This window comes from Thamnophis elegans, chromosome 4 (genome assembly GCF_009769535.1).
Source record: "Thamnophis elegans isolate rThaEle1 chromosome 4, rThaEle1.pri, whole genome shotgun sequence".
Taxonomy (NCBI): Eukaryota; Metazoa; Chordata; class Lepidosauria; order Squamata; family Colubridae; genus Thamnophis; species Thamnophis elegans.
Genome location: NC_045544.1, coordinates 67,265,959 through 67,290,930, shown reverse-complemented (window position 1 = coordinate 67,290,930; position 24,972 = coordinate 67,265,959). Strand labels below are relative to the sequence as shown.

General features: G+C 39.0%; 1 protein-coding gene across 1 annotated transcript; it reads right to left on the bottom strand.

Moving 5' to 3' along the window:
• On the bottom strand, positions 1 to 19,655 carry KCNK1 (potassium two pore domain channel subfamily K member 1). Its single transcript, XM_032216438.1, has 3 exons — positions 19,067 to 19,655; positions 4,546 to 4,941; positions 1 to 2,402 (listed from the first exon to the last, which is right to left on the bottom strand). The coding sequence occupies exons 1-3, from the start codon at positions 19,410 to 19,412 to the stop codon at positions 2,143 to 2,145; spliced, it is 1,002 nt and encodes a 333-aa protein (XP_032072329.1). The 5' UTR covers positions 19,413 to 19,655; the 3' UTR covers positions 1 to 2,142.
• Positions 19,656 to 24,972: the final 5,317 nt, after the last annotated feature.

Genomic DNA, 24,972 nt, shown 5'->3' with positions numbered 1-24,972 from the left:
ATAATAATTCCTTATCTCTACAATTTTTTCTACAGTATTTCTCTTCTAACTAGGCTTTATTATGTTCTCTGGCTTAACAAATAAAACAAAACAACCTTGTGCAATTATGCAACATCACCTGTCTCCAGGCAACAACTGTCAATAAAATCTGAATTCTGTAGTACAGTACAGTACAGTGTGAAAGATGTTGCAGCATTCAAGCTACATGGAAATACTGCCACCCATAAGAGTAGACTGTCATACTAAAACAAAACAAAAGAAAACAAAACAGGAATGTTAACATTGCAGGCATAATGACTTACCCTTCCACATTCATTTGGTCAGAATTTAAGTCATTATTTTCAGTGCCATAGTTTGAATGATTCATAAAAAAATATATGAGGAAAAGAATCTTTAAAATTTGAAATCGGACACTTCATTTCTAGCAATCTACATGATATGCACAATATATAAATATCATTATGTACATAAGTAACAGTTGAACTATACAATCAAAACTAACATAAATGGTACAAAAATATCGGCTTTGGTGAGCATGCACTACACTAAGCTTCAAATCAAATTAAAGAAGCATCTCTGAGTTGTGGTTTCTTAAAAATAAATTCCAGTTCACATAGATTTTGAAGCAGATTTATCAAGAAAGTCAAATTTCCTAGTAAAGATACAAAATCTATTAATAAATATTAAATTCATGTACAGTGCTTTTAGGTGATAAGAGCTTTCAAGTATTTTTTTTCATCATTACTTCAGTATTCAGCTTGATTATTATTTCACTGAATAAATAAGATCTTAGCTCTAAAATTGCTTGGCTATGAATAGTTTGAAAATCACAACCAGCCTGCTAAAACTGGAGCCCAACGTGAAGATGAAAATGCTAAGGAAGATGGCTTTCCACTGTAATATGCCTTCAGTTCTGTATGCTGGTGTTCATGGGTCCCTGTTCCTACAACCCACTCAAATCTGTTGCATAACACCCTTATGTTATATTTAAGGCTAGAAGGAAAACACTCAGAGATCACATTCAGGCTTAGCAAAGTCTTCATCTAGAAAAGTGATGGCTAACCTTTTTGTTGTTGGGTGCCAAAAATGCAAGGGTGCACACAGGCATGTGCACACAATCCTGCCCATGCCTCCAAGCTGAGCTTGGTATTTTCTCCAGAGGGGAGGCTGTTTATGCCCCTCCCCAGGCTCTGGATGCTTTCCTGAAGCCTGGGGAGGGCAAAAATGGCCTCCCCCAGCCTTCCGGAAGACCAACAATCAGCTAGGCGGAGCATGCATGCACGCCGGAGCTGACACTTCGCATGCCGGTAGATATGGCTCCTGTGGCACATGTACCATAGGTAGCGCCATCACGGATCTAGAATACTTTTTAGGGTAAAATTACTTGATGTAGGCTTAGTGCGCAGAAAATATAACTCTAAACAACTTTCTCCCGCACATAAAGCACCTTGGCCCAAACTCCCCTCTTCAGGCTCTACAGGATAAAGGTGATCAGTCAGAGTAGGACATTAGACTGAGGGCAGATGTTTCAGAATGTCTGTTTCTTTGCCTTATTCATACTGAGATAAACCTAAATGTTTTCAGAGCTTTGAGTGACTGAGATGACACATAACAGATAGCATACACTTGGTTCTCTTTTTGGTTCTGTAGTGATAATTATACTGCTACACACTTCAGTGACTGCCATCTGGAAGATTATTCCTATTTTCTAAGGACTGCTGTGGCTACTATATTCTGTATGTGGAAAGCATGAAGATTTACTAACTCGGTGCTTTCCAAAGATTGGTTGCCACACATAAAATTGGCATAAGAAGGTCTGATCTTTGGGGAAAAGCTAAGTATTTCATTGATTTTAGAGTTGAAAAGGAGAGGAGACTGAACAGGGATTATCTTTATCTTATATACTGTGTATAGATCATGAATCCTGAGATTCTCAACTGCACACTAGTTTCAATCAATATTCCCAGTATGTAGAGCCAGCAACAAAATATATTTGGCCCATAAATTGTAAAAGATCCCAAAGCATTATGAATATATGAATAGTTTAGCACTGCATTCCTGCTTCTATAGTTACATTAATAGTACTAGTTCTAACTGCAAGAATGTTAAGTGCACTGTTGATACTGGAATGGAAGCCCTTGGTTAATTGTTTATAAAATCATCACAGTTAACTGCAGGTTGAGGAGTCACAAAAGGCTCCTCTACTTTCTGATCTTCCTTCATGGATGCTGCCTGGTCTGAAATTGAAGAGAAAGATAGTTGATCATGTTCTGTAATGTGTACTTGGTCTTCTTCCTTGTTTTTCTTCACGTAGAATATTTTCCTAAATTTTTTGAGTTCATGAAGTTCGCAGAAAGTTTCTAGAACAACCAGCATTGCGATGAGGCCCAGCAACAAGTAACCTAGGAAAGAATTATCACAGTTGATGAACTAAGAATTGACTGAATGTTAGTAGTAGTGCAAATCTCCACAGTGAAAGAGATTAATTGCTAATCCAGAAGCTCTTAATGCCCATGCCATGTGCAGTCCTTCCACATGTCCCCATTAAATCTCCCACATTCTGAAAGACTTAAATCAAACAGTAAGACTCTTAAGTAGAATTGTACACCATCCTGTGAACTGACTAACATAATTATCAAACATATAAAGAAGGCTTGAATAGCTCTCATCTATAGTGAGATTTGACTAAACATTTAATTTTGTTCAAGTGTGTGTGTGTGTGTGTATGTATATGTGTATGTGTATGTGTATGTGTGTATATATATATATATATATATATATGTATGTATGTATGTATGTATGTATGTATGTATGTATGTATGTATATATATATATATTCATATTCTCAGTGGTGGATTGCAGGTGGTATGCCCTGGTATGGGCGTACCAATGCCTGCCGGGAGCACCGGGTACTGGTCCAGTACAGTGGTCCGGAGGGCCCACCCGCCATCCTTACCTGTATTTGAGCTCTTTGGCACTTCAGCGCACGGAGCGTACGGCGCCTGCATGACGCTCTGACGAGCAGTTGGGAGTGTCGTGGAGCATCGTGGGAGGTAAGGAAGCATGTGTGTGTTCATGTGGTGGCCGCCGGGCCCTGTTGCACCGTATCAGTTGTAATGGGAACCCACCACTGAAATATCTATATATAAGGAGTGTATGTATGTATGTATATCCAATCAAAAATGCTTATTCAAACCCAGCAAATATCTCTCTCTCTTGTTATCTCTATCCTGCAAGTAGATCAATATGGAGTTCTACAGTATTAGTTATACAAGCAGAATATAATACAAGAACTATACAATCAACAATAATACTCTTGCTAATTAAATATAAATTTGGGACTATATTTATCTGTTTAAAAATATCACTCTAATAATTGCTATCAACAAAAGGCTGGATGTCATATTACCTACACAGTTGCATTGTAAACACCCTATTATCCTATGTATATAACACCTGCTGAAAACTAAGAGATAGAAGCTACATAAGCATGTAATAAAATATTTTAAAAAGTGATAAGAAGATTACATTACGAAGAGTGATAGAAATCAGGAGTATTTGGAGTTACCTACTCTGCTTTCTGTTAGACTCTATTAATCTTGTAAATATTAAGAATATAAGCACTTGTAAGAAAATGTACTTTAAGATAAGGAATAAAAATCAAGGAGCTGAATATCCAGTTGCTTTTTGCCACATTAAAAATAAGAATTTGACAGAAATGTTTGGAGGAACTCTGATGATACATCCAACTTTCAGGTGATTGTTGCTTGTGTCCTCCTGTCCTAGAAAATAAGGATCTGATATAATGTATATACTTTCTTGAATATAGTGGCTCCATTTAATTGTTAATTTTTGGTTCCTATAAAGAGACAATTTATAACTATTCTATGAATCATTTATAAGTATTTGATTGCATTTAGTAATATCTGACTGGTTAACTTTGCTTGTCAGAATGGAATATACAGGTACTCCTTGACTTACAGCCACAATCGAGCCCAAAATTTCAATTACTAAGCAAGACAGTTATTAAATGAGCTTTAGTCATTTTGCAATCTTTCTTGGCATAGTGGTTAAATGAATCATTGCAGTTGTTAAGTTAATAGCACCGTTGTTAAGTGAATCTGGCTTCCCCATTAACTTTGCTTCTTAGGTTGCAAAAGGGGATTTTACATGATCTGGAAACACTACAACTGTCATAAATACATGCCAGTTGCCAAGCATTTGAATTTTGATCACGTGATCAGGAGGATGCTGCAATGGTCATAAGTGTGACTAAACCTTAAGTCACTTTTTTCAGTGCAACTTTTTCAGTGTAACTTTGAATAGTCACTAAATAAATGATGACAAGTCAAGGACTTACCTGTACATCTTCTATAGCACTTTGTTATTACATGTAAATTACACATTAAAGAAAAAGCAGAACTTCAATAAGATTTTCAAAAATCTCATTAATTTTTTTTTTTTGGTATCTGCAGTTATATAATATAAAGAGTTATTAAGAAGAAATATGCGTTTTTCTTGTTAGGGTATTAATTTGTTACTCACATGTAATTCCTATTTTATATAGCTCTCTGAATTTTTGGTTATAACCTTCCCCTGGAACATAGTCGCCAAGGCCGATGGTGCTGAGAGAAATGAAGCAAAAATAAAATGATTCTAGAAAGTTCCAATCATCTTCCAGGACAGAAAATATTATTGCTGGGATAAAGAAAAAGCATGAGACGGTCACAAAGCCCAAAATCACGGCGTGGATGATGGCCACAATTTGCTTCGAAAAGCCCCAGTGGATGTGGAAATACAGTACAGGCCGCCTGGTGACATAAACTATGATGCGCTGCACCACTGCTGTCAGGAAGAGCAGGGTGAAGGGAATCCCAATAACTGAATAGATGATGCAAAAGGCCTTTCCTCCATCTGACAAAGGCACAGTGTGACCATAACCTGTAACATAAGCACAAGGACAGGAGTCAGGCTTAGAGATTTATGTGTAGAGAAAAGCTGTTAAGTCTGAATGCATTCTGAGGACTTAATTTGATAGAGTAGTTACCTCAACCTGAGGTTGAAGTGCAGACAAGGTTTACATTTTACATCATTGTCTGTACTTCATTAAAGATCATTCACTTGTGCCACAGAACAAAAAGCAGAGAGAAAGGAAAGCTGTATTTTGACATTAGGAAAGCCATCTTGTCATTAAACTCCTAACTATAGTATTTGGGTGTGAGAGCGAACTTATCCAGAGTTTCTAAACAAAATCTTCATACTGCAAGAAATGGGAAGGTGAGCCATTTGAAACCGAAGAGTATTTGTCTCATTTATGGAGGGAGGACGGAGAAAGCACTTGCAAATACTATCACTCTTTTTCTTTTAATATAAATGTTATTAAAGTTTTAAAGAGAACACTAAAACACAAACTAATACATAAATCAAGACACAGAAAGAGAGAAAGGAAAAAGAAAAGACAAAATTGTAGAAATAAAAGAATAGGAATAGAAAAAGTCTTCTAATTTCCTTTACATGAAATATAACAATGGATATTTACTTGCTTACTCATTCCTTACTCTATAAGTAGAGAAAGCTCACTTTTTCTATCATCTATTTTTTTTAATCATCAAAATCACAAGCCATTTTTCTGTTTCATGAAAACAGTCTGTAAAGGGTTTCTAGTCAGCTATAAATGTAGATATTGTCTTTTTTCTTTAATCAAAGAAGTTAATTTAACCAGCTCTGCAAATTCCATCATCTTAACCTCTCTCATGGGTAGTGTCGTACCTTTCCACTTTGACCATTTAACAATCTTGCTGTGCATGTCATATATAAAAATAAAAGTCCATGTCATTTTTCTAGTTAACTGTCCATTAGTTCCCAAAGAAAAGCCTCTTGTTTTAATTGGAGTTTAGTCCTGAATTAATGTATTTGTATCCAATCTTTACAGCTCTTTTACATATCCACTAAACATGATAGAATGTCCCTTTATATCGTTCACATTTCCAACAGAGATTCAAAATATGTTTATATAGGTAGTCCTCAACCTATGACCATAATGGAGCCTGTCCATCATGGCCACATGTTGTAATGGTTGTTAAGCAAGATCACCTTGCTCAATGACCCCATCTCCTGCTTTCTCTGATGTGGTTATGAAATGACTGTGTGGGTTGTTAAGTAGAACATGGGATGCCTCAGTCTTCCCCCACCCTCTGAGATACCCCATGTTCTGCTTCCCACCATCAGGTTCCCCACAGTCCTTAGGACTATTTTCTCCCACCAACAGGGTCCCTGTTCTTTCTCTTCCCTCTGACATGTTAATGTACCAGAGAGAAATTAAGAGTTTATTTTATCCAAATAACAAATCACAAATTATGATAGAGGAATATTAGCTCACTCCTACTCCCTAAAAATGCAGTTCCAGACTTATATTTGTTGTTCATCTTATAATATATAGGGTAGCTTATAATCTATCATGCAGTATCAATTTCTGAGTTGGGTGATCTTATAAATCTTTGAAATGAAACTGTTCAAATAAAATTAACTCAGTATTAATTACATGCAATCCAACCACAATGCATTAATTTGTTTCTAAGTATCCAAATGCTGAATATGAAAACTGATGCAAGTTCTTTGCAAGTCAAGGTGATTTTCTAACATTACAGACCTATTGGGAAAGAAACAACCAAAAGGTTTCTGCCCAGTAAAAACTAATAAACAACACAGAAGAGGTAGTCAGGTTTGAAGGCTACTTTAAGATCTCTTGTAGAAAACTCATAGATCACTTGTTTAACCTGCCCTACAATGAACTATCAATAAATATTACCAAGGCGAGTCAACTATTTGCAAACAAGGGCTGTATCCTAGCACAATGGTTAAAGCAACAAAAAGGATAAAAAGAAATTTATACAAAGGATAAAATGTTCCAGTTTGGGCTGGATGTATAGAACTTTCCATTAGTGAAAAGTGTTGAGTACTTCTTTTAAGCACTTGCCTGCTACGTCATGATTTTTTTAAAATTTTAAAGCCTATAGGTACGGTAATTCTTCTTCGAGAATCAAAATTTTTATTTCTTTTAAAACAAACATTTCATCATTCCTCAATCAGTAAGACATCAAAGTACAATTTTTTGTATGTCAAAATAATTCTAATTTACCACCAAATTCTTGTCTAGCCTAATGCATAACCCTCCCTCCCTCCCCCCCAACCCCCCTCCTCCTTACCCCCCCGACTTCCCAGAACCCGTACACGGTATGGATTTTTAACAAACACAGTCTAAAATCTGTTGAAAAAAAAAGAAATAAAGAAATTAATGACATTCTACATTGACCTTAGCTTCTTCTTGCTGAGCTAACTTTAAACAATTTAAATCATTTCTGATCTTAAGCATAGGCTAACTGGAATTTCTTGGTCCCGTATTTATTTTGTATATAGTCAATCCATTTTTTCCAGTCTCGTTTATATCTCTCACTTGAGTGATCTTTAAGATATGCCGATATTTTAGCCATCTCGGCTAAATTTGTAACTTTCAATGTCCATTCTTGAGTTGTACAGTAATTCTTGAAAATGCTGTTGGATCTCAAACATTTGCATTAGGTGCCAATTCTAGTTATGCTTCTAGTGGACTACAAAACATGCATGCTAGGTTAATAGGATGCTAATTAAAATAGCATTTATTTTTCCAAGAATAGAATATTCAGGAACATGGAGAGTTCAAGGTTTCTTTGAAGCAAAAAAATAAGTTTAATGCTATGCTTTTTCATCTTCGGCTGTGGCATTTCCAAATGTGCATTGATTTTTAATGCTCACCCTCATTAATCCAAACTGTTGAAAAACATGGTCCATTCCTAAAACACCATGACAATCATCAGCTGTAAAACTAGTGCCTTTTTGTGGCCTTGCTTGACTTGTCTTCTGATGAAGGGTAATTAAGAGCCAAGGACATCTACGGATAATAGTCCTGTAGGAGATGAAGCCAATGCCTCTGGCTGAGGTAAATCCAGTACTCCCTGCTTGCACCCACTAACAGCCTCTCAGATATGAACTTCAATCCTCCACTCCTAAACAAAGGTGTGCTTTAAAGATCCAACAACAGAAGGCTGAGCTCTTCAGATCAGCCAGACTGGCCAAAAAATGGGTCACAGGAGAGCAAAGTCTAACAGTGCTTCAGCTGGGCATTGGGGTAGAGGCCCAGTTTGGCTCATTTATTCATTTCACTCTCTACAAAGACAATTTTGTAAATCTCAGCTCTGTTGCTTTTACCTTGCTTTATTGTATTATCTTTGGAGTTCTGGATTCCACATCTTTGTTTCTTGTCTTTTTTGTTGTTGTTGCTTGTTTATTGGATTCCTGGACTCTCTTGGCCCAGGCCAAGATAAAGAAAAATGTGAGATAGACAGCATCACCATCAAATGCACTCATAACTGGCTGTCCAGCCACACTCAATGTGTAGTCCTCAATGGAACTAGATCTACATGGAAGGAAGCATGCATTGGGGTACTTCAAGGTTCTGTCTTAGGCCCATCTACATAAATTATTTGGATGAGGGAATAGAAGGGGAACTTATCAAATTCGCAGATAGCATGAAGCTTGGAAGGAATAGCTAATACTTTAGAAGATAGGCTCAAGATCCAGAAAGATATTGACAGACTTGAACACTGGACCCTATCCAACAAAATGCAATTCGGTGGTGAGTAAAGTAAGGTTTTACATCCAGTCAGGTTTTGCTCCCTGTCTGGCTAGCAGCACAAGAAATGCTTGCTGTATGATGCACCTGTGCAGAATCATAACATAGCTTAGGAGGAACCAATGTCAGGAGCAATTAATCCAGTCCAGGCTTCTAATAGTAGTATATGGCACTTGTCGGTAGTACATGAGTAGTAGAATTTGCACTATAGCTTGACAGTAAAATACATTGATATCCACTGATATATTTAATAAATAATAGCAATAGCAATAGCAGTTAGACTTATATACTACTTCATAGGGCTTTCAGCCCTCTCTAAGCAGTTTACAGAGTCAGCATATTGCCCCCAACAACAATCCAGGTCCTCATTTTACCCACCTCGGAAAGGTGGAAGGCTGAGTCAACCCTGAGCCGGTGAGATTTGAACAGTCGAACTGCAGAACTGCAGTCAGCTGAAGTAGCTGCATTTAACCACTGCGCCACCTCGGCTCTATTAAATTTCTAGCAGGTCCAAAAGAAGTTCTAAAACCTGGGAAAGTTATTTCTTCCTGTGAAATGAGCAGCAGAAATCCTGCTGGAAATAAAATGAATCAAAATGTGTAGAAAAGCAAGAGGGGAATAAAACAAAAACAAAAAAATGAAAATACATATTTTCTCCTGTAGCTAGGAGTGCTTTGATTTACTGTATGAAAAAAATAGTGTCGAAGCTATAGTGCCTTGAGACAAAATAGAGGAAGGTGAGACTAGACAAAGGGACCTCAATTTGTTCAGGAATCAGTAGGGGCTTTTGCAGGAGCCACTACTCTGAGTGCAGAGGCTGCAAAAAGTATAGCCTCAGTGTCTCAGTTCCTCTGGGAAGAAGGTAGCCCCTGACTTACAATTGTAATAGAATTACAGTCGTAAGTCAAGACATCATGTGACTGGAACTGTTTTTCCAGCATTTTTGCAATAGGCTTAAGAGAATGCTGTGGTCATGAAATGAATCCATTTTTACCCAATGAAAGGGTTTTTTGTTTTTTGTTTTGCCAGAAACTGGAAATAAACACCAGTAAAGTTATCTGGTAATTACCGGTACTTAATATTTATTATATTAATGATAATGCAGGTCACAGGATTAATCCATCTTCTTATTTATTTGGCTATCCAACTCAAACAATATGGCTCTGGGTGATGTACAAGAAAAGTAGCCAATGACACTCTCCACTTCCCACCTCTATACAACAGAAAGTTCTTCATGGTGCCTCAATTTGTAACTCTTTAAATCAGGAGGGTCAAACTCAAGGCCCGGGGGTCAGATCTGGCCTGCGGGGTGCACAGGGCCTCCCTGGAAACAGCAAAGGATCAGCCCACAGTGCCTCTGCCAGCAAAAATGGGCTCCTGAACTCCATTTTTGGTTGTGATTGCCTCCTGCAACCCTCTGCCAGTGAAAACAGAGCTTGGGAGGATGCGGTCCTCCTGAGCTGTGTTTTCGCTGGCAGATGGTTGCAGGAGGCCGTCACAGCTAAAAATAGAGCTCAGGAGCCTGTTTTCACTAGCAGAGGCCACCACAGGTGCCCCTGACATGAGTGACATCGAACTGGCCATGCCCAACCTATCTCCCCATGTTCAAACACAACTCTAATGCGGCCCTCAACGAAATGGAGTTTGACATCGCTGTTTTAAATCAATCACATCTTTTCCCAGGATCCCGTGGCTGTCCTCTGCAGCTTCAGTGTGATTCTGGGAAAGTTGTCAATAGATGTCACAGAGTGTGCATGATTGTGTGTGAACCAAAGGAATTTTTCCCTTCAGATCCAAAGTGCTGCACGGACATGATTATTACAGAAAATTCAATTTTTGCCCTCTGGCCCCCAGGTTTGTGAATAAATCAGTGCTTGAAATTGATATTACAGATCCTTCACTTTAAATACAGCAGCTGTTATGTTGATTACCTGAGTTATTAAGACTCTAATTACATAGTTTTCTTAATCCATCCAGCAGTCAATATAATTTTCTTGTTGGCAGTGATGTTATCAGGGAGGAATCTCTCACTCTACATTTTTAATTTATATTATAATATTAATATATACTGTATCACAATATTGTCATTCAATTTTAAAACTATGGCAAAAGAATACAGATTTTTAAAATGGCTTACATATTGGTTAATAATCAATAGCTCTTACTCACAATGTCTGGATTCAGGTCTTCTAATTATTATTTTTTTAGAGAAGAACATTAATAGCTTTTTTAATTTCTAAGGCTGGCTAGATGCATTAAGGCTGTAATATTCAGAACAAATAGTTAGGAGCCAGACCATTGACTTATTTTTGAGGAAACATTCATAGCTCATGTGCTGCATGAGTTTCAGTACATGTCAACATCATGTTATTTTTACTTATTTTATCCTTGCCATGAAGAATTTGAGAAAACAGCATATCTGATGCCTCCAGTACTGTTACATCCCTGAGTACTAAGTTGGGTAACATTCTTACCACAGCAGGAAACATTATGTTCATATTTAGGAATTCATATGATTCAGACTTCCTGGACAGAGGTAATACAAACAGGAAAAATACTCTTTGAATTATGTGTCATAAAAAAATCTGAAGCAGATGGCAGATATGAAGCTGCCGTTCAGTAAGAAACTGAACAGATGAAAAAACTCAGTAAGCTTAATTATTAAATTTGTGCAGCTTCTTTATATATGAGCATCATAAAAGCTGCTTTAGTTCATCTATATTTACAGCTGGTAGATGTGCCAAGCTACTGGCTTAAACCAGCACCACACTTAACTGACACTTAAACTTCACACATGGTGCGGTAAATGTGAATTAAAGTTTATGTATTTGACTTGATCCTACAACATATGGCAGGGCTGGCAACCATGGCTAATCTCAAAAAAGGCTTGAACTCAATTATGATTAGGGGACTGGAGACTAAAACATATGAAGATCGGTGGGTATGTCTAGTTTAGTGAAAAGAAGGACTAGGGGAGACATGATAGCAGTGTTCCAATATTTCAGGGGTTGCCACAAAGAAGAGAGAGTCAAACTATTTTCCAAGGCATCTGAGGGCAGAACAAGAAGCAATGGGTGGCAACTAATCAAGGAGAGAAGCAACTTAGAACTGAGGAGAAATTTCCTGACAGTTAGAACAATTAATCAGTGGAACAATTTGCCTCCAGCTGTAGTGAATGCCCCAACACTGGAAGTCTTTAAGATGATGTTGGATAGCCATTTGTCTGGAACGATATAGGGTTTCCTGCCTAGGCCGGGGGTTGGATTAGAAGACCTCCAAGGTCCTTTCCAACTCTGCTATTGTATAAGTATCTTTATGAGAGGCTACCAGGAAATTGCAGTAATTTAGAATCCCGTATAGTTCCAAATGATCCTTATCGTCTTGAGTTACATTTCCACTCAACTAGAGATGCCCAAACTTTAAAACATGCCACAAGTTGATACAATTAAGAAAGTGCTTAGAGTGAGATTAACAACAATTGCAGTTCATGTGATGTTTGTCTCACTGCCATTACATTTCACAAAAAGTTATGAAGTCTGGGCACGACCACACCACCTGGAGACAAACTGGAACAATTTCAAAAAGGGGAAGTGAGGATAACCAGGAGACTACAAGCTATATCCTATTAAAAAAGCCTGGAAGAACTGAAAATGTTCAAAGTGAGGCAAAATACTGATGCTAGCATTTTTTCAAATGTCTGAAATGATATGAAATAACTCTTCCCATATTAGTATATCCATGAATTAAATATCAGCATAGAAATTAAAGTTTATGCTCTATACTTTTGTAGCACTAGAGACCGAATGAGGGATTCAGTAACACGGAGGTGAATTCTTATAGAACACTAGGAAAAAAATGGTAATGAACAGAGTTCTTTGACAATAGAAGAAATTCAATCAGAACAGAGCTGGAAAGGACCTTGGAGATCTTCATGTCCAATCCCTTGCTCAAATAGGAGACCCACACCATTACAGACAAGTGGCTCTCTTAATTGTCCTCACTGTCAGAAAGTTTCTCCTTAGTTCCAGGTTGCTTCTCTCCTTGATTAGTTTCTATCCATTGTCTCTTGTCTTGCCTTCTGATGCCTTGGAAAATAAGTTGACCCCCTCTTCCTTGTGGCAAATACTGGAATACTGCTATCATGTCACCCCTAGTCCTACTTTTCTCTAGACTAGACATACAAAATTCTTGCAACTGTTCTTCATATGTTTTAGTCTCCAGGACTTTAATCATCTTAGTTGCTCTTCTTTGCACTTTTGTTTTCAAAGTCTCAACATCTTTTTTGTAATGTGGTGACCAAAACTGGATGCAGTACTCCAGATGTGATTTTATTACTGAGAGAGGTGATGGGGTTTCCTTCATTGGGAAATTGAGGCTAGGTAGCCATATCCTGGGATTCCTGAACTGAGCAATTGATTCAAAGGTCCTTTCTAGTTTTGGAGTTCTATGAAGTCAATAAACTAAAGCACTACATCAATCATTTCAAATGAAGCCTTAAACACAACAATAACAATCATCAGGCTCTTTCAAAAATGAATGTAAGTTGCCTGCTTGTGAAATAATTTACTGTGTCTGTAATGTGAAAAGCCTTTCTAAATACACTCGCACTGAATATTTCATAAAGTTGTAAAATGCTCAGGCAAACAAACAAAAGAAGATTCTCTGAATTCTTTCGACTGCAGTGAAAATATATCCTGGGTATATTTTTTCTTTAAACATTTTAAATTGCTTTTCTAATTTAGCAGTGATTGCTAGGAGTTGTTTGGCAGCAGAGGGATATAAGTGTAATAAATAAATAAATAATGAAACCACATTTCCAAGTACAATTGGGTATAATAGAATATCAGTCCATGGAGTTAGTAAACTAAAATAAACCAACTAGCTAGAATCCTAAGAAACAGTATTAAGATGGGCATAAAGCATAAAGGGCTTTTTAATCTGGCAATAAAAGAATGTAATATTGATCAAGTTCTCTCAGACATTCTGAAGCTGAAAAGGTTCTCTTCTTTATGTCTCTCTTATGATGCTTCAATTCATGGTTACACTAATAAGGGAAGAGGCACTCCTTATACTGATGTCTCAAATTTGTAAGTGATTTAAACCCAACACCAGCTCCTTAAATTGGACTGAGAAGAGAGATATGTTCAGCTTTGAAGAGACACTTTATCTTAATGAAACCGAGACAAAAATTGGGATACAAAATCTCCCCTCCCCTTGGTGAGCAGCAGAATGGACCTATTTTGTTTGATCTCAACAGCAGAAATGGTTTCTGTACCATGAGAAATGCACAAGCAGAAACCACTTTCTTCAAAGGAAGGCTAATGGTCAAAGAGAATGCCTTCAGAAATAGACTATGCCTCCTTCACTACCTGAAGGATCACAATATGCACATTCCAAGTTCCGGAAGGAATGTAATATAAATTGATAGACAATGCCAGCCAGAAGTTCAGCTGGAGAACTTAGCATTATATCATACTTTGGATCGCCTTTAATGGCATACCATAGTATGACATATTATGTATGCTAATCCCATCTGCAAATCATCAGAGCTCAGCTTTTCTTGTAAGGGATAGGTTACAGTTTGCAAATCATCCATGGATGGTTGGATTCTCATAGTCATCAAGGAAACTTCCTTGGGAGTTACCTATCTATAACATTACTTCAGCTCATTAACTTCTATCTAGTCCATTGGTGAATATTTATTATTTTTAATTAAAAAGAGCTGCCAGACTAAGCATTGCTTTTAGAGTTTACTGCAGGAGTGGGTTCCTGCCAGTTCTATCCTCTTCTATAGAAGAGATTTCACAAATCTACAGTGCCATTTAGAACCGGTTCCAGCTCCCTTCCCCCCACGCATCCGCACATCATCAAGATGAAGAGCAAGAGGAGGAATTCTGGGAGTTGAAGTCCACAAGTCTTAAAGCTGTCAAGTTTGAACACCCCTGGTTTTTTTTTCTAAAGGGTTAGGGGTGCAAGGGTCTTGTAACTTGACAGCTTTAAGACTTGCCTGCTTCAAATGCCAGGGTTTCTGAGCCAACATTTTGGTTGCTAAGCAAGAGCGTTGTTAAGTGAGTTTCACCACATTTTACTAGTTGGCCATGCCCACCCAGTCACATGACTGCCAAGCCACTCCCACTCGGTCAAATGGCTGGCAAGCCACTCCCACCCGGTCACATGGCCAGCAAGTCACTCCCACAAAGCAGGCCACACCTACAGAAGAGATTCTAAAAATTTTGAAACCCACCACTGGTTTACTGATAACTATGATCAGTACAACTATATAAGTCACTGCAAGAAAAAAAGTAGCTATCTGTTACATTGAATTACAGGATTTGAAAATTTGAATTCTCACATTTATAAACTATAATTCCTATTATCAGTAGGAATGCAATGGAGAATGTGAGTTTCTTTTCAAGATTGCCCCTTGTAGAACATCAAACGTTTTGCTAAGTGAAATTTGAAAGTCAATTATTCTCAACTGAGATATTTTTATATCATGGTTTCTTTTTTTTTAAAGCATCTCTCTCATGTTCATGAAAAGAAAGCTTATTAAAATATTTCAAAGACTCCCTTTTCTGCACATTTAATTAATGTTCTGATTACAACTTCCTCTACTCTTGAAACAGTATTACCAACATTCCTGTTTTGTGCAAATGATATTCTTCTTTTTAAATAACTGATGAAGGTGTTCCATTTATTATAATTCTACTAGGTTATTTCTCAATTTCATTTTTTCTTTTAATATTTTAAACTTTGTCAAGTTCATTACTGGGGTGTTTTTCTTCTTCTGTTCAATTGTGTCTGATTCTAGGAGACTGCCTGGATAAGTCCTGCAGATCATTATTTTGTCAAGGTTTCTCAGTATTGGTTTGCCATTCCCTCCTTTCTAGGGCTGAGAAAAAATAACTGGCACAAGATCACCTAGCTGATTTTTGCCAAGGTGGGACTAGAAATCACTTTTCTCAGTTGCTAGCCCTGGTGCCTTAACTATGACCCCAAACTAGCTGTTGTATCAAATAAACATTGTTAAAAAGAACATAAAGCTGTGAAACTATTAATCAATAATAGTCGGAAAGCTATGTATCAGTGTTTCTTAACCTTGTCAACTTGAAGATGTCTGGACTTCAACTCCCAGAATGCCCCAGCCAGCATTCGTTGGCTGGGGAATTCTGGGAGTTGAAGTCTAGACATCTTCAAGTTGACAAGGTTAAGAAACACTGCTCTGTATAAAACAGCATCATAGGTACACAAAATGGAACATAACCATCATTCTTCACTTGGTTGCTTCAAGAAAAGCCACTGAATTACTTTTTTACTTAGTTTGCTGGAATCTAACCCAGTTGTATATGTTACAGCTGGGGTGGGATGGGACTGGAAGCTTTTACTGCATGAGAAAAGTTCACTCATATCACTTAAGATCCAAAGACTTTCTATGCAAATAATTTATAGTTCTACCTGGCCACAAATCTCTGATGCTGGTTGACTATATAGCATCACAATAATGTGAAACTGTCAAAGACTGATGTGGCATTTTTTTTTACAATTACCATATTTTTCAGAATATAAGACGCACATTTTTCCTCCAAAAAGAGGCTGAAAATCTGGGTGCATCTTATACACTGAATACAGCATTTCTGGCCTACTGAAACCTCGCTCCCTTTGCAAAAATGGCTGTGCATAGCCTTTAGGAGGCTTCCAGAGTGCTCCTAGGGGCTGGGGTGGGGAAACAGGAGCAAAAAACAGGCCCAGATTTTCAGCCTCTTTTTTGAAAGAAAAAGGTGTTTCTTACACTCCGAAAAATATGGTATCTATCCATCCAGTAATGGTTAATACAAAAGTTTCACTATCATTCACTATGTCATCCAAATCGATCAGAATACGGGACATGATACCGAATATCACATTGACAGTACCTCATATCACCTTTATGCAATTTTAACTGCTGAGTCAGCAAGACCTCTAAACAGTTTAAGGGCAATATGTCCATAATAGGATCTTTATTTAGAACTAAGGGAAAAATGCATTAAAGGATTCATACTTAACTGGAAGGTTTAGAAACTTTAGATAACATACATTTCGGTACACAATAAATTAGCTGCAGAGACGCAAGCTAAATGATGACTTAGTTATGGGTGTGCTTTCCCTTTCTCAGTCATATGCGAGCAATGGCTTTTTCCATTATATCAGGAAATACAATACCGTCTTGTCCTTACCAGGTCACATTATTCAAATAGGAAAGAGAAACACAATAAGGAAGTGGCATCCTCTTAACCTGCTCTTTAGCAGTGGGATGTGCTTCCTGTATTTAAGAAGACATGAACAAGTTCTTCACTTTCAAGTTCTACTGGTTTAAAGGGGCATTTTAACTAGATACCCCAATGTGCTACATGCAGTGTTTGCCACATTTCTCTAGGCAAACCATAGTAAGTGACGAATCTGATGGCTATTGAACTGCTCAATGATAATAATATTAATGATGGATGGATGCATGCATGCATGCGTTCTATAAAGTCACATTTACCAGACATGCTATCACAGTTATGAGTTATTATAAAAGCAACAAAATGACATTCTCACTAATCAGAATTTCATTTTTAAAAAATAACTATTGCAGGACATGTATAGAGTAATAATTCACCATGTTGACAGTACAAGAAGATTTTCATGAATGCAACAAAGATATGATGAACATTAAGTTATGGCTTCTTTTAAGCTCTGACTCTTAAACAAGGCAGAATGGCCTGGCTTGATAAAAAAAACTATTATGGCCAGAAGTCATAAACTGGGTTGACATAGGATACATTTTTCAGCAGAAGCAGACACAACCAGCTTTTAGTATCTCTTCAGCCAGTCACTTTTTCCCAGCCTAACCTCACAAGAATGTTGATGTGGGGAAAAGCAGGAAGAAGGCTATGTTCCCCTGCTTGAACTCCTGAATGAAAAGTGGGATATAAGTATAATAAATGTATATCTAATAATAAATATATAAGTATTTGGATTCAAACAACAAAAATCAAAGCGTCAAAGCTAAACAGTTTACATGATTTAGCGCCACATGTGACTTAAATCTAAAAGTGAACACATATTATTCATTTATAGAAACAGGTTCTCATTGGGAATATGTAAAACTGTTTATGATCCTACAAGCACAGTTAAACAAAGATCCATTGTAATAGCATTGGTGAAAAGGCATGTCCACAAACTGTGCACCTGTATACATTTACTGTTTTTAAAACTAGATGGCCAGTTTTGACAGGCATAATACTTAAGACTCTATAATAAAATCCAACTGAAATGTAATATATGAATCCAACTAAGATTCTTTCTTTTTTGGGCTGGCTTCTTTCTTGTATCACAAGCAGGAATCTGTACCAGAGTTTTATTACTAAAGGACGAAGTACTGGCCCTATTAACTGGGGGAAAAGATGAGAGCCCAGGATGACATGATAATGAGGAAAAAGAAAAGTTTGCAGTTGGATTACCACTTCACAAAAGATATGAGTACGTTGCCTCCCAAGTTCTCTATTTGTAATGCTGTTTGTTCAGAAAATGTTAGCTCTGTACAGAAGAAACCAAAAGGAGCAAAGGAGTAGAAGGAAAAGTGGAAATGCCTGAAGGCGATAAAGGTGGAAAAGGAAAAGAGAGGTCCTTGGTGCTCCTTGAGCTTGCTTGTTTTCTTGCAGAAGTTTCCTTACCCAAATGAGGTAACATCATCAATGCTAGTAAGGACTGCACTTTGCTGTCAGTTTATATTCTAGAAACTGTTAGTTTATATTCTAGATTACCTAGTTTGGGTACTAAAATGTCTGCAAGAAAACAACCAAACTCAGAGAGCACCAAGGAACCAGAGCTACAAATATTCTCCTTTATAAGAGAGAAAGACCCTGACTGTGATCACAGACCTCGCTCAACCAAGACAAGAGTTAGTGGCTGCATTTGTATCCCACCATATCTGCAATTCATGGGTAACAAAGCATCAACCCTGGTTATGGGTTCTTCTTTGTGGGACATTTTGTTAACGCGGCCTGTTTTGCTATTTTACGGTTCAATTTTACTACGTATTTTACTACGACTCCAGACTCGTAGTATTTCAGTAAGCGTGTTAAAAGCGGGTTGCGTGAAGGGAGACACTTTCTTTGCAAACCAAACAGCCGCAATGCAATCCCACAAGAAACGTGCCTCGGCCTCTGCCTTCTACATTTTCCTAGCCGGGCAACCTCTTTTTCCATTGGAAAGGGGTTCCGAGGTGGGGGCAGGGGAAGGAGAGAAGCCGCCACTTTCTCCCAGTGTTGCGGACTCACGCTTTCTGCGCGGCTTGGCAGGCCCGGGCTGGCCTAGGAAGGAGGTTCCCAACGCAAAGGCCAGGCCAGGCCCGCGCCGCCGCCGCCGCCTGCTTACCTGTGGTGGAGAGCACCGTGCTGGCGAAGAAAAGCGCCGAGGTGAAGTCCCAGTTCCAGCTGCCCGAAGCGTTGCTCAGCGCCGAGACGCCGTAGTTGCTGGCCTGCAGGACGCGCGCCAAGAAGCTCTCGAGCTGCTCCTCCGAGAGGCACTCGTGCTCCTCCACGAAGCGCTGCTTCAGTTTGCGCAGCTCCTGGCGCAGGAGGTCTTCGTAGGGCAGCTCGACCGACGAGAAGACCACGGCGCCGAAGACCAGGTAGAGCAGGTAACCCAGCACCAGCAAGCCGAAGCACCAGGCGGAGCGGTGCCTCTCCACACACGAGCTGCCCGCTAGCGACTGCAGCATCTTCCCCCGCCAGCGCCGCGCACTCCTTCCGAGCGCCAGCCCGCCACCGCTGCTGCCCTGCCCGGAGCCCGCGAAAGACCCGCGTCCCTGAGTGACCCGGGCGGCTCAGCGCAGAAGCCTGGGGCCTCGAAGCGCGCTGGAGGGAGATGCGGGGGTGGGAAAGCAGCCCACGGAGGGTGGCCCCGGAGGCTCTCGCGGCTTGCTGGCCCACGCGATCTCAGCCCCGGAGCAGAGGTCCCTCTCTCCTCGGTCTCGGACCAGGCTCTTTTTCTGGTTCCTTCTTTCGGTGACTTTCAATATCAAAATCCCCGATGATGTGGCGCTCACGTGGCCAGCTCAGGTAACCGGCAATGGGACGCGCGTCACCAGAAGCTGCTGAACTGGTTCCAGCTGGGAGCTCGCTAACCAAATGAGAAGGAGGAAAAAGGCGAAAAAAATAATAATCCACGAACGATCCTGGATCGGGAAAAAGTGGATAGATTCTTCCATTCATCGGTCTGCCTCTTGGATTGTTCCGTGGCTTTTCAATTCGGAATCTCGAGATTCGCCCCGAAATACCCACACGACTGTATCAGTTTCGGATTCCGATGCTGTTCAAGCTGCTGCAGCATTGAGGAGGGAGCCTGGGAAGCATCTCAGCGTTAATGGCCAAGAGCCAACCCGATGGTCATCATCCTTTATTGTCTCACTGCAAACTTACATAGCAGAAAGGAATCCAGTGGAAACTTATGTAGAATGTTTGCAGTGAATGAAAACGGCACGTTTGCTCCCATAAATGAGAGAAGTGCTTTTCAACTCTCAGCAACACTCCCAGAATTCCCCAGTCAGTATGAAAACCTCACCGCTGAAAGCTGCTGAGGTTGAGAAATTCTGAATTAGAGACTTCAGGTCGTGGATTCTGTTGAGCAGAGTTGCACACAAACACTGGAAAGCAGCAGTGACTCTTACAGGGTTAGCTGCTGTTGAAACAGGAGCAAGGAAAGGAGGGGAATCCGGCTATCCTGTTTTGCTGCCTAACTATGGTAACAGTTCTGTTCTGTTTATGAAGGCAGCTGAGTAGGTTAGAATGGTCATGATATGACTAAGCATTGTTGCCTCCTCCCTTCAGTCAGCACTACTTTTATTTATAGCTGCACTGTTGGTGTGAATGGATTGGAGAAACTTGATACAGTATAGTGCAATAAAGTACAGTTCAGGATTCTTCTGTATTATACATTGTTCTGTTTAGCACGGAAGAGTCATTAAGTCCATCCATTGCACCAGAGCCAAATCGGTCCCATTTCCCAGCTCTCCAGTGACTCGCGGTGAGGTTTATGGCTGGTGAGGCAGCAATTTTTTTAGACTTGTGGACTTCAACTCCCAGAATTCCACAGCCAGGCATGCTCAGTTCTGATTTAAAGTGACAGCATTTGTTTTTCTCCTTTGCTAAATAAGTTTCCTTATTTCTTTTTCTTCTCCCTTCCCCTCCTTCTTCCCTCTCTCCCTCCCTCCCCCCTCTCTCAAACACACACACACACACACACACACACAAAGTTGCACCAGGTTTCAGAAAATTTAGGTTTTCCTCCTCAGTCCATGTTAGCAATATGACTAGCAGCATTTTGGCTGGTAGGTGTAAGTAGAAGTGGAAATTCATTCTACTGAAAACATTGTTTTTGCTTATGATTGGATAATTAAAATTTCAGAAGACCCAAAGGCATAGTATTTGAGTGTTACATAGTGCATAAACTAAAGAACGTTTCAATATGCTCCCTCCCCCCTCTCTCAAACACACACACACACACACAAAGTTGCACCAGGAGGATGAAGTTTGAATTCCTCCCCCTCCCTCCGACCCACAAGTACCTTTTCCAGGTGTTTCAGAGAGGATTTCAACTCTTCTCTTGCCTGCCATCATGGAAAGAAAAAAAATGTAAAAGGAAAAAGGCAAGAGCTGAGGTCAGGCTGAGCTAGTTGCTGCCAGAGACACCTTTTGATGCCTTCCAGAGCCCACCCTGCTTGTCACTGGTAAAGGAACTATTGATTTCGGACAGCTTTACATTTCCACCTTAAAACAAGATGGAAGTAAATTAAAGTAAGTCTGTTTAGCTTGTGCTATGCTGACTATGTCTACTTTGCCTTAACTATCTCCAAAATACAAAAATGAAAGAATGAATGAACAAATGAATGAATGAAATGAAATTGGTCTCTCCTTCTCCAGAAGTACCAGGTACTGCAGCTCTCAAAAACTAAAAAAGAAAAAGCATGCTACTCAGCCATTAAAAGATTCCCTACTCCAGTTGTAAAAAAAATAGAAAACAGGAAGTAGGTGTTAGCTGCCCTACTGCTTTGCTAAGTGACCTTTAGGGAATAAAATAATAGAAAAAATTAACAGTCTTCATTCCTGTTATACACCACAGGGCCTTTCTGTTCTTAAATCAACAAAAAACATGACTGGCATGACATTTTCTATACTTACTTCTAATCCCTAAGCTGTCTGTGTTGCAACTGTTGTGAGCTAACCGGGGAGTTTGCCACTTGTTAAAGGCAATGTAACAGTTTTTTTTTTCCTCTCGCATTGCCACCATCCCAATATTATCATTCTGAGAGTGCATTTTTAAAATCCTGGTTGAGCTACAATGTTGTGTTTATTTGTTTGGTCACATCATGAATTCAGATACAAATGGGACAAAAAGAAGAGAAATGTTGGTTTTGTGCTTCACATCTGAGAGAATAAATATAACTATTTAAAAAGCTGTTTCTCCCTGGTTTTCATATCCATGCTGTAAAGTTATTTAGATTTAGAGTGTTGCACATTGCGGAAAGATGAGCAAATAAGAAATCAGATATAGAGAAAGACCAGAGAAAGAAGAGACCAAGGATTTTTGGAATGACTGAACTAAGGCAAGAGGGTGTGGGGGAGTGATGACAGATGAATGACAACATCATCGTGCAAATGCCGTGACATGTACTTGCACCAGACATTAGAAGGATGACATAGTTATGTGCATATATACATGTTATTACTTTGATATTCATTCATTCATTTCATTCATTTCCTTTATTTGTATGCCGCCCTTTTCCCTGGGGGGACTCAGGGCGGCTCACAGTTAAAAAAAGGGGGGGGAAGACAAACAATGTTCCAACATAAAGACAATACAACATATTAAAAAGAAACACAACAGTCACACGATTCGAGTGGGGTTAGAATCAACCCCAGGCCAGCCGGGACAGCCAGATCTTTAAAGCGGCGCGGAAGGATTGGAGGGTGGTGAGGGTCCAAATCTCCACCGGGAGTTCGTTCCAGAGATATCATTGTGGTTTGCTGCAGGTGCCACTGCAAGCAACAAAGACAAGGCAAGAGCGACTTTATTTCTATTTTGGTTCAAATTATTTTGAGGAAAAGGTATGGCAACTATGAAAAACATGAGGAAATTTCAGGTTTAAAGCTTGAGAATGATAAAACTTGGTCAGGGAATACCAACTTTTTCTGATATTCTAAATCTCTAGGATCATTTTAATTGCATCCTGGAGCATTGAAGAAACTTACTCATGGTCTGGCTGAAACTTTACTTATCGTTTATTATTTCTTCAGTCCTGAGTCATGTTGGTAAAAGTTATTCATGTGTATGTTTGTGTGTGTGTGAAAGAGAAGGGGGAGCAGGGAGGCAAAGATGTTAGACTGTTTATGTCAATCAAAGAAAATGTGCCAGAATAACATGTATTTTTGGGGGGTACCAAGAGACCAATTGACCATAAGACTCTGTAGACCCCACCTTCTTTCCCAAAATGACTCTACTTCCATTAAGAAGATTATTTTAAAGTCATACACTTTCAAAATCTCTTTATTTCTTTCTATGAACTTGGCATGCTTCGTCCCTTGTAAAAGTTCCAGCTTTTCTACATAGCTCATTGTGTTCTTGCTAACTTCAGCAACTCCTAAGACTATTGAAGTATTTCTTTGAAGTATTAAATCATCCTAGCTGTAAAGTCACTTGGACATGACCAATTATAGAATTCTGGGTAGCATGTTCTTTGCAATCCCAATTTTTCCTGTTTTATCAACAATATTTAGTTGAATTTATGGTTCTATGTTACAGCTCACTCATTTTATACTCAAACGCCAGAGAAAGATGGTGAAAGAAAAAAATCCGTCATTTTGGAAACTCCTTAACATCTTTATTTTCCCTGTCAAATATAGATGTTTAATCTGCAAAATAGATCTTTAAACTTCTAAGACTTCAATTTATACCAATATCATATACTTGATTTATATAAGGAAAAAACACAATAACAACACACATACACACTCACACGTGTGTGTGTGTGTTATATACATATACAAATACATGTCCGTCTGTTCGTCTGCGTGTGTGTAAGAAAGATTCTCTAAAAGATTTATTAGTTTCACTACCACTTTCTTGTATTTTTTCCTATGTATGCTTTGTATCTGATGCAATATAACTGGGTGGAATGTGGGTGAGGTATACAGCAGCCAACTCACTTTGCTAATGTTTAAACAAGGAATCAAATTAACTTTTGATAAATAATTCAAGATAGGTTATAAAAAGATTGAGTTAATATTGCTGGCTATCTGTAGGCTGTTGATCCTTGCCTTTCTCTTTACTAAACAAACATACCACTTGAGACAGATAAAGGTTTTCCTTGGGCTAGTTTAGGACTCTGAACTTCCCTTTAGGCTTGCCATGCCCATAGTACAGTTTCTTCTTTCCTCAGTTTCCCCTTTCACTCCAGAACAGAAAGTGGGAGGATTTTGTATGCATTGCTATTCTGTACTTGTATTGACCTAATCAAGCTGTCTTTGCATATGTATCTGAACCTAGTGTCCTTTCATGTGTGTATATGGGTACTGGGAAGCATAGTGTGGGCTACATGCTCTGGATCACATGACCAGGAAACAGTAGATCGAGGCTTAGAATGGAACAGTCAGAATTAGATAACTGGACGACTCAGAAGGAAGTGAATCGTGTTCTGTTCAGCTTTTAGTTTCATCTCTACTGCAGGCAGAGATATGGACAAAGTCCTAAACTCCTTTACATCATTTCTATCCAACATTCTAGTGCGCTGGAAAGAATAAAAATATTGATTAATATGTACAGGTACTCTTCGACTTGTCACACTTTATTTAGTGGCTGTTCAAAGTTACAATGACCAGGAGAAAGTAGAAAAATTGACTTATGACCAGGGGGTGGGTTCCTGCCGGCATTACTACGGGTTCGGTATGCAAAACATTTTGCGCATGTGCAGAACAGAAAATCAAGATGGCACCGCCGAGCATAGAACCGGTTCGGGCACGTGTCCGGCCGAGTTACTATCTACTCAGCCAAACCGGGCCGAACCAGTAGGAACCCACCTCTGCTTATGATCTCTTTTTAGCAACCCATGTGATCAAAATTCAAATGCTTGGCAATTGGTTCATATTTATGATGGTTGTTGTGTCCCAGGGGTCATGTGATCCCCTTTTGCGACTTTTTGACAAGCAAAGTCAATGGGGAAGCCAGATTCACTTAACAACTGAGTTACTAACTTAATATCTGCAGCGATTCACTTAATAAGATCA

Bases quoted from the DNA above. Each gene is read 5' to 3' on its own strand.
- KCNK1 (XM_032216438.1), bottom strand. From the start codon at position 19,412: ATGCTGCAGTCGCTAGCGGGCAGCTCGTGTGTGGAGAGGCACCGCTCC. The intron at 4,942-19,066 runs GTAAGCAGGCGG...CTTATGTTACAG, and splicing joins CACGGTGCTCTCCACCACAG to GTTATGGTCACACTGTGCCT. The intron at 2,403-4,545 runs GTGAGTAACAAA...ATTCTTTCCTAG, and splicing joins ATATAAAATAGGAATTACAT to GTTACTTGTTGCTGGGCCTC.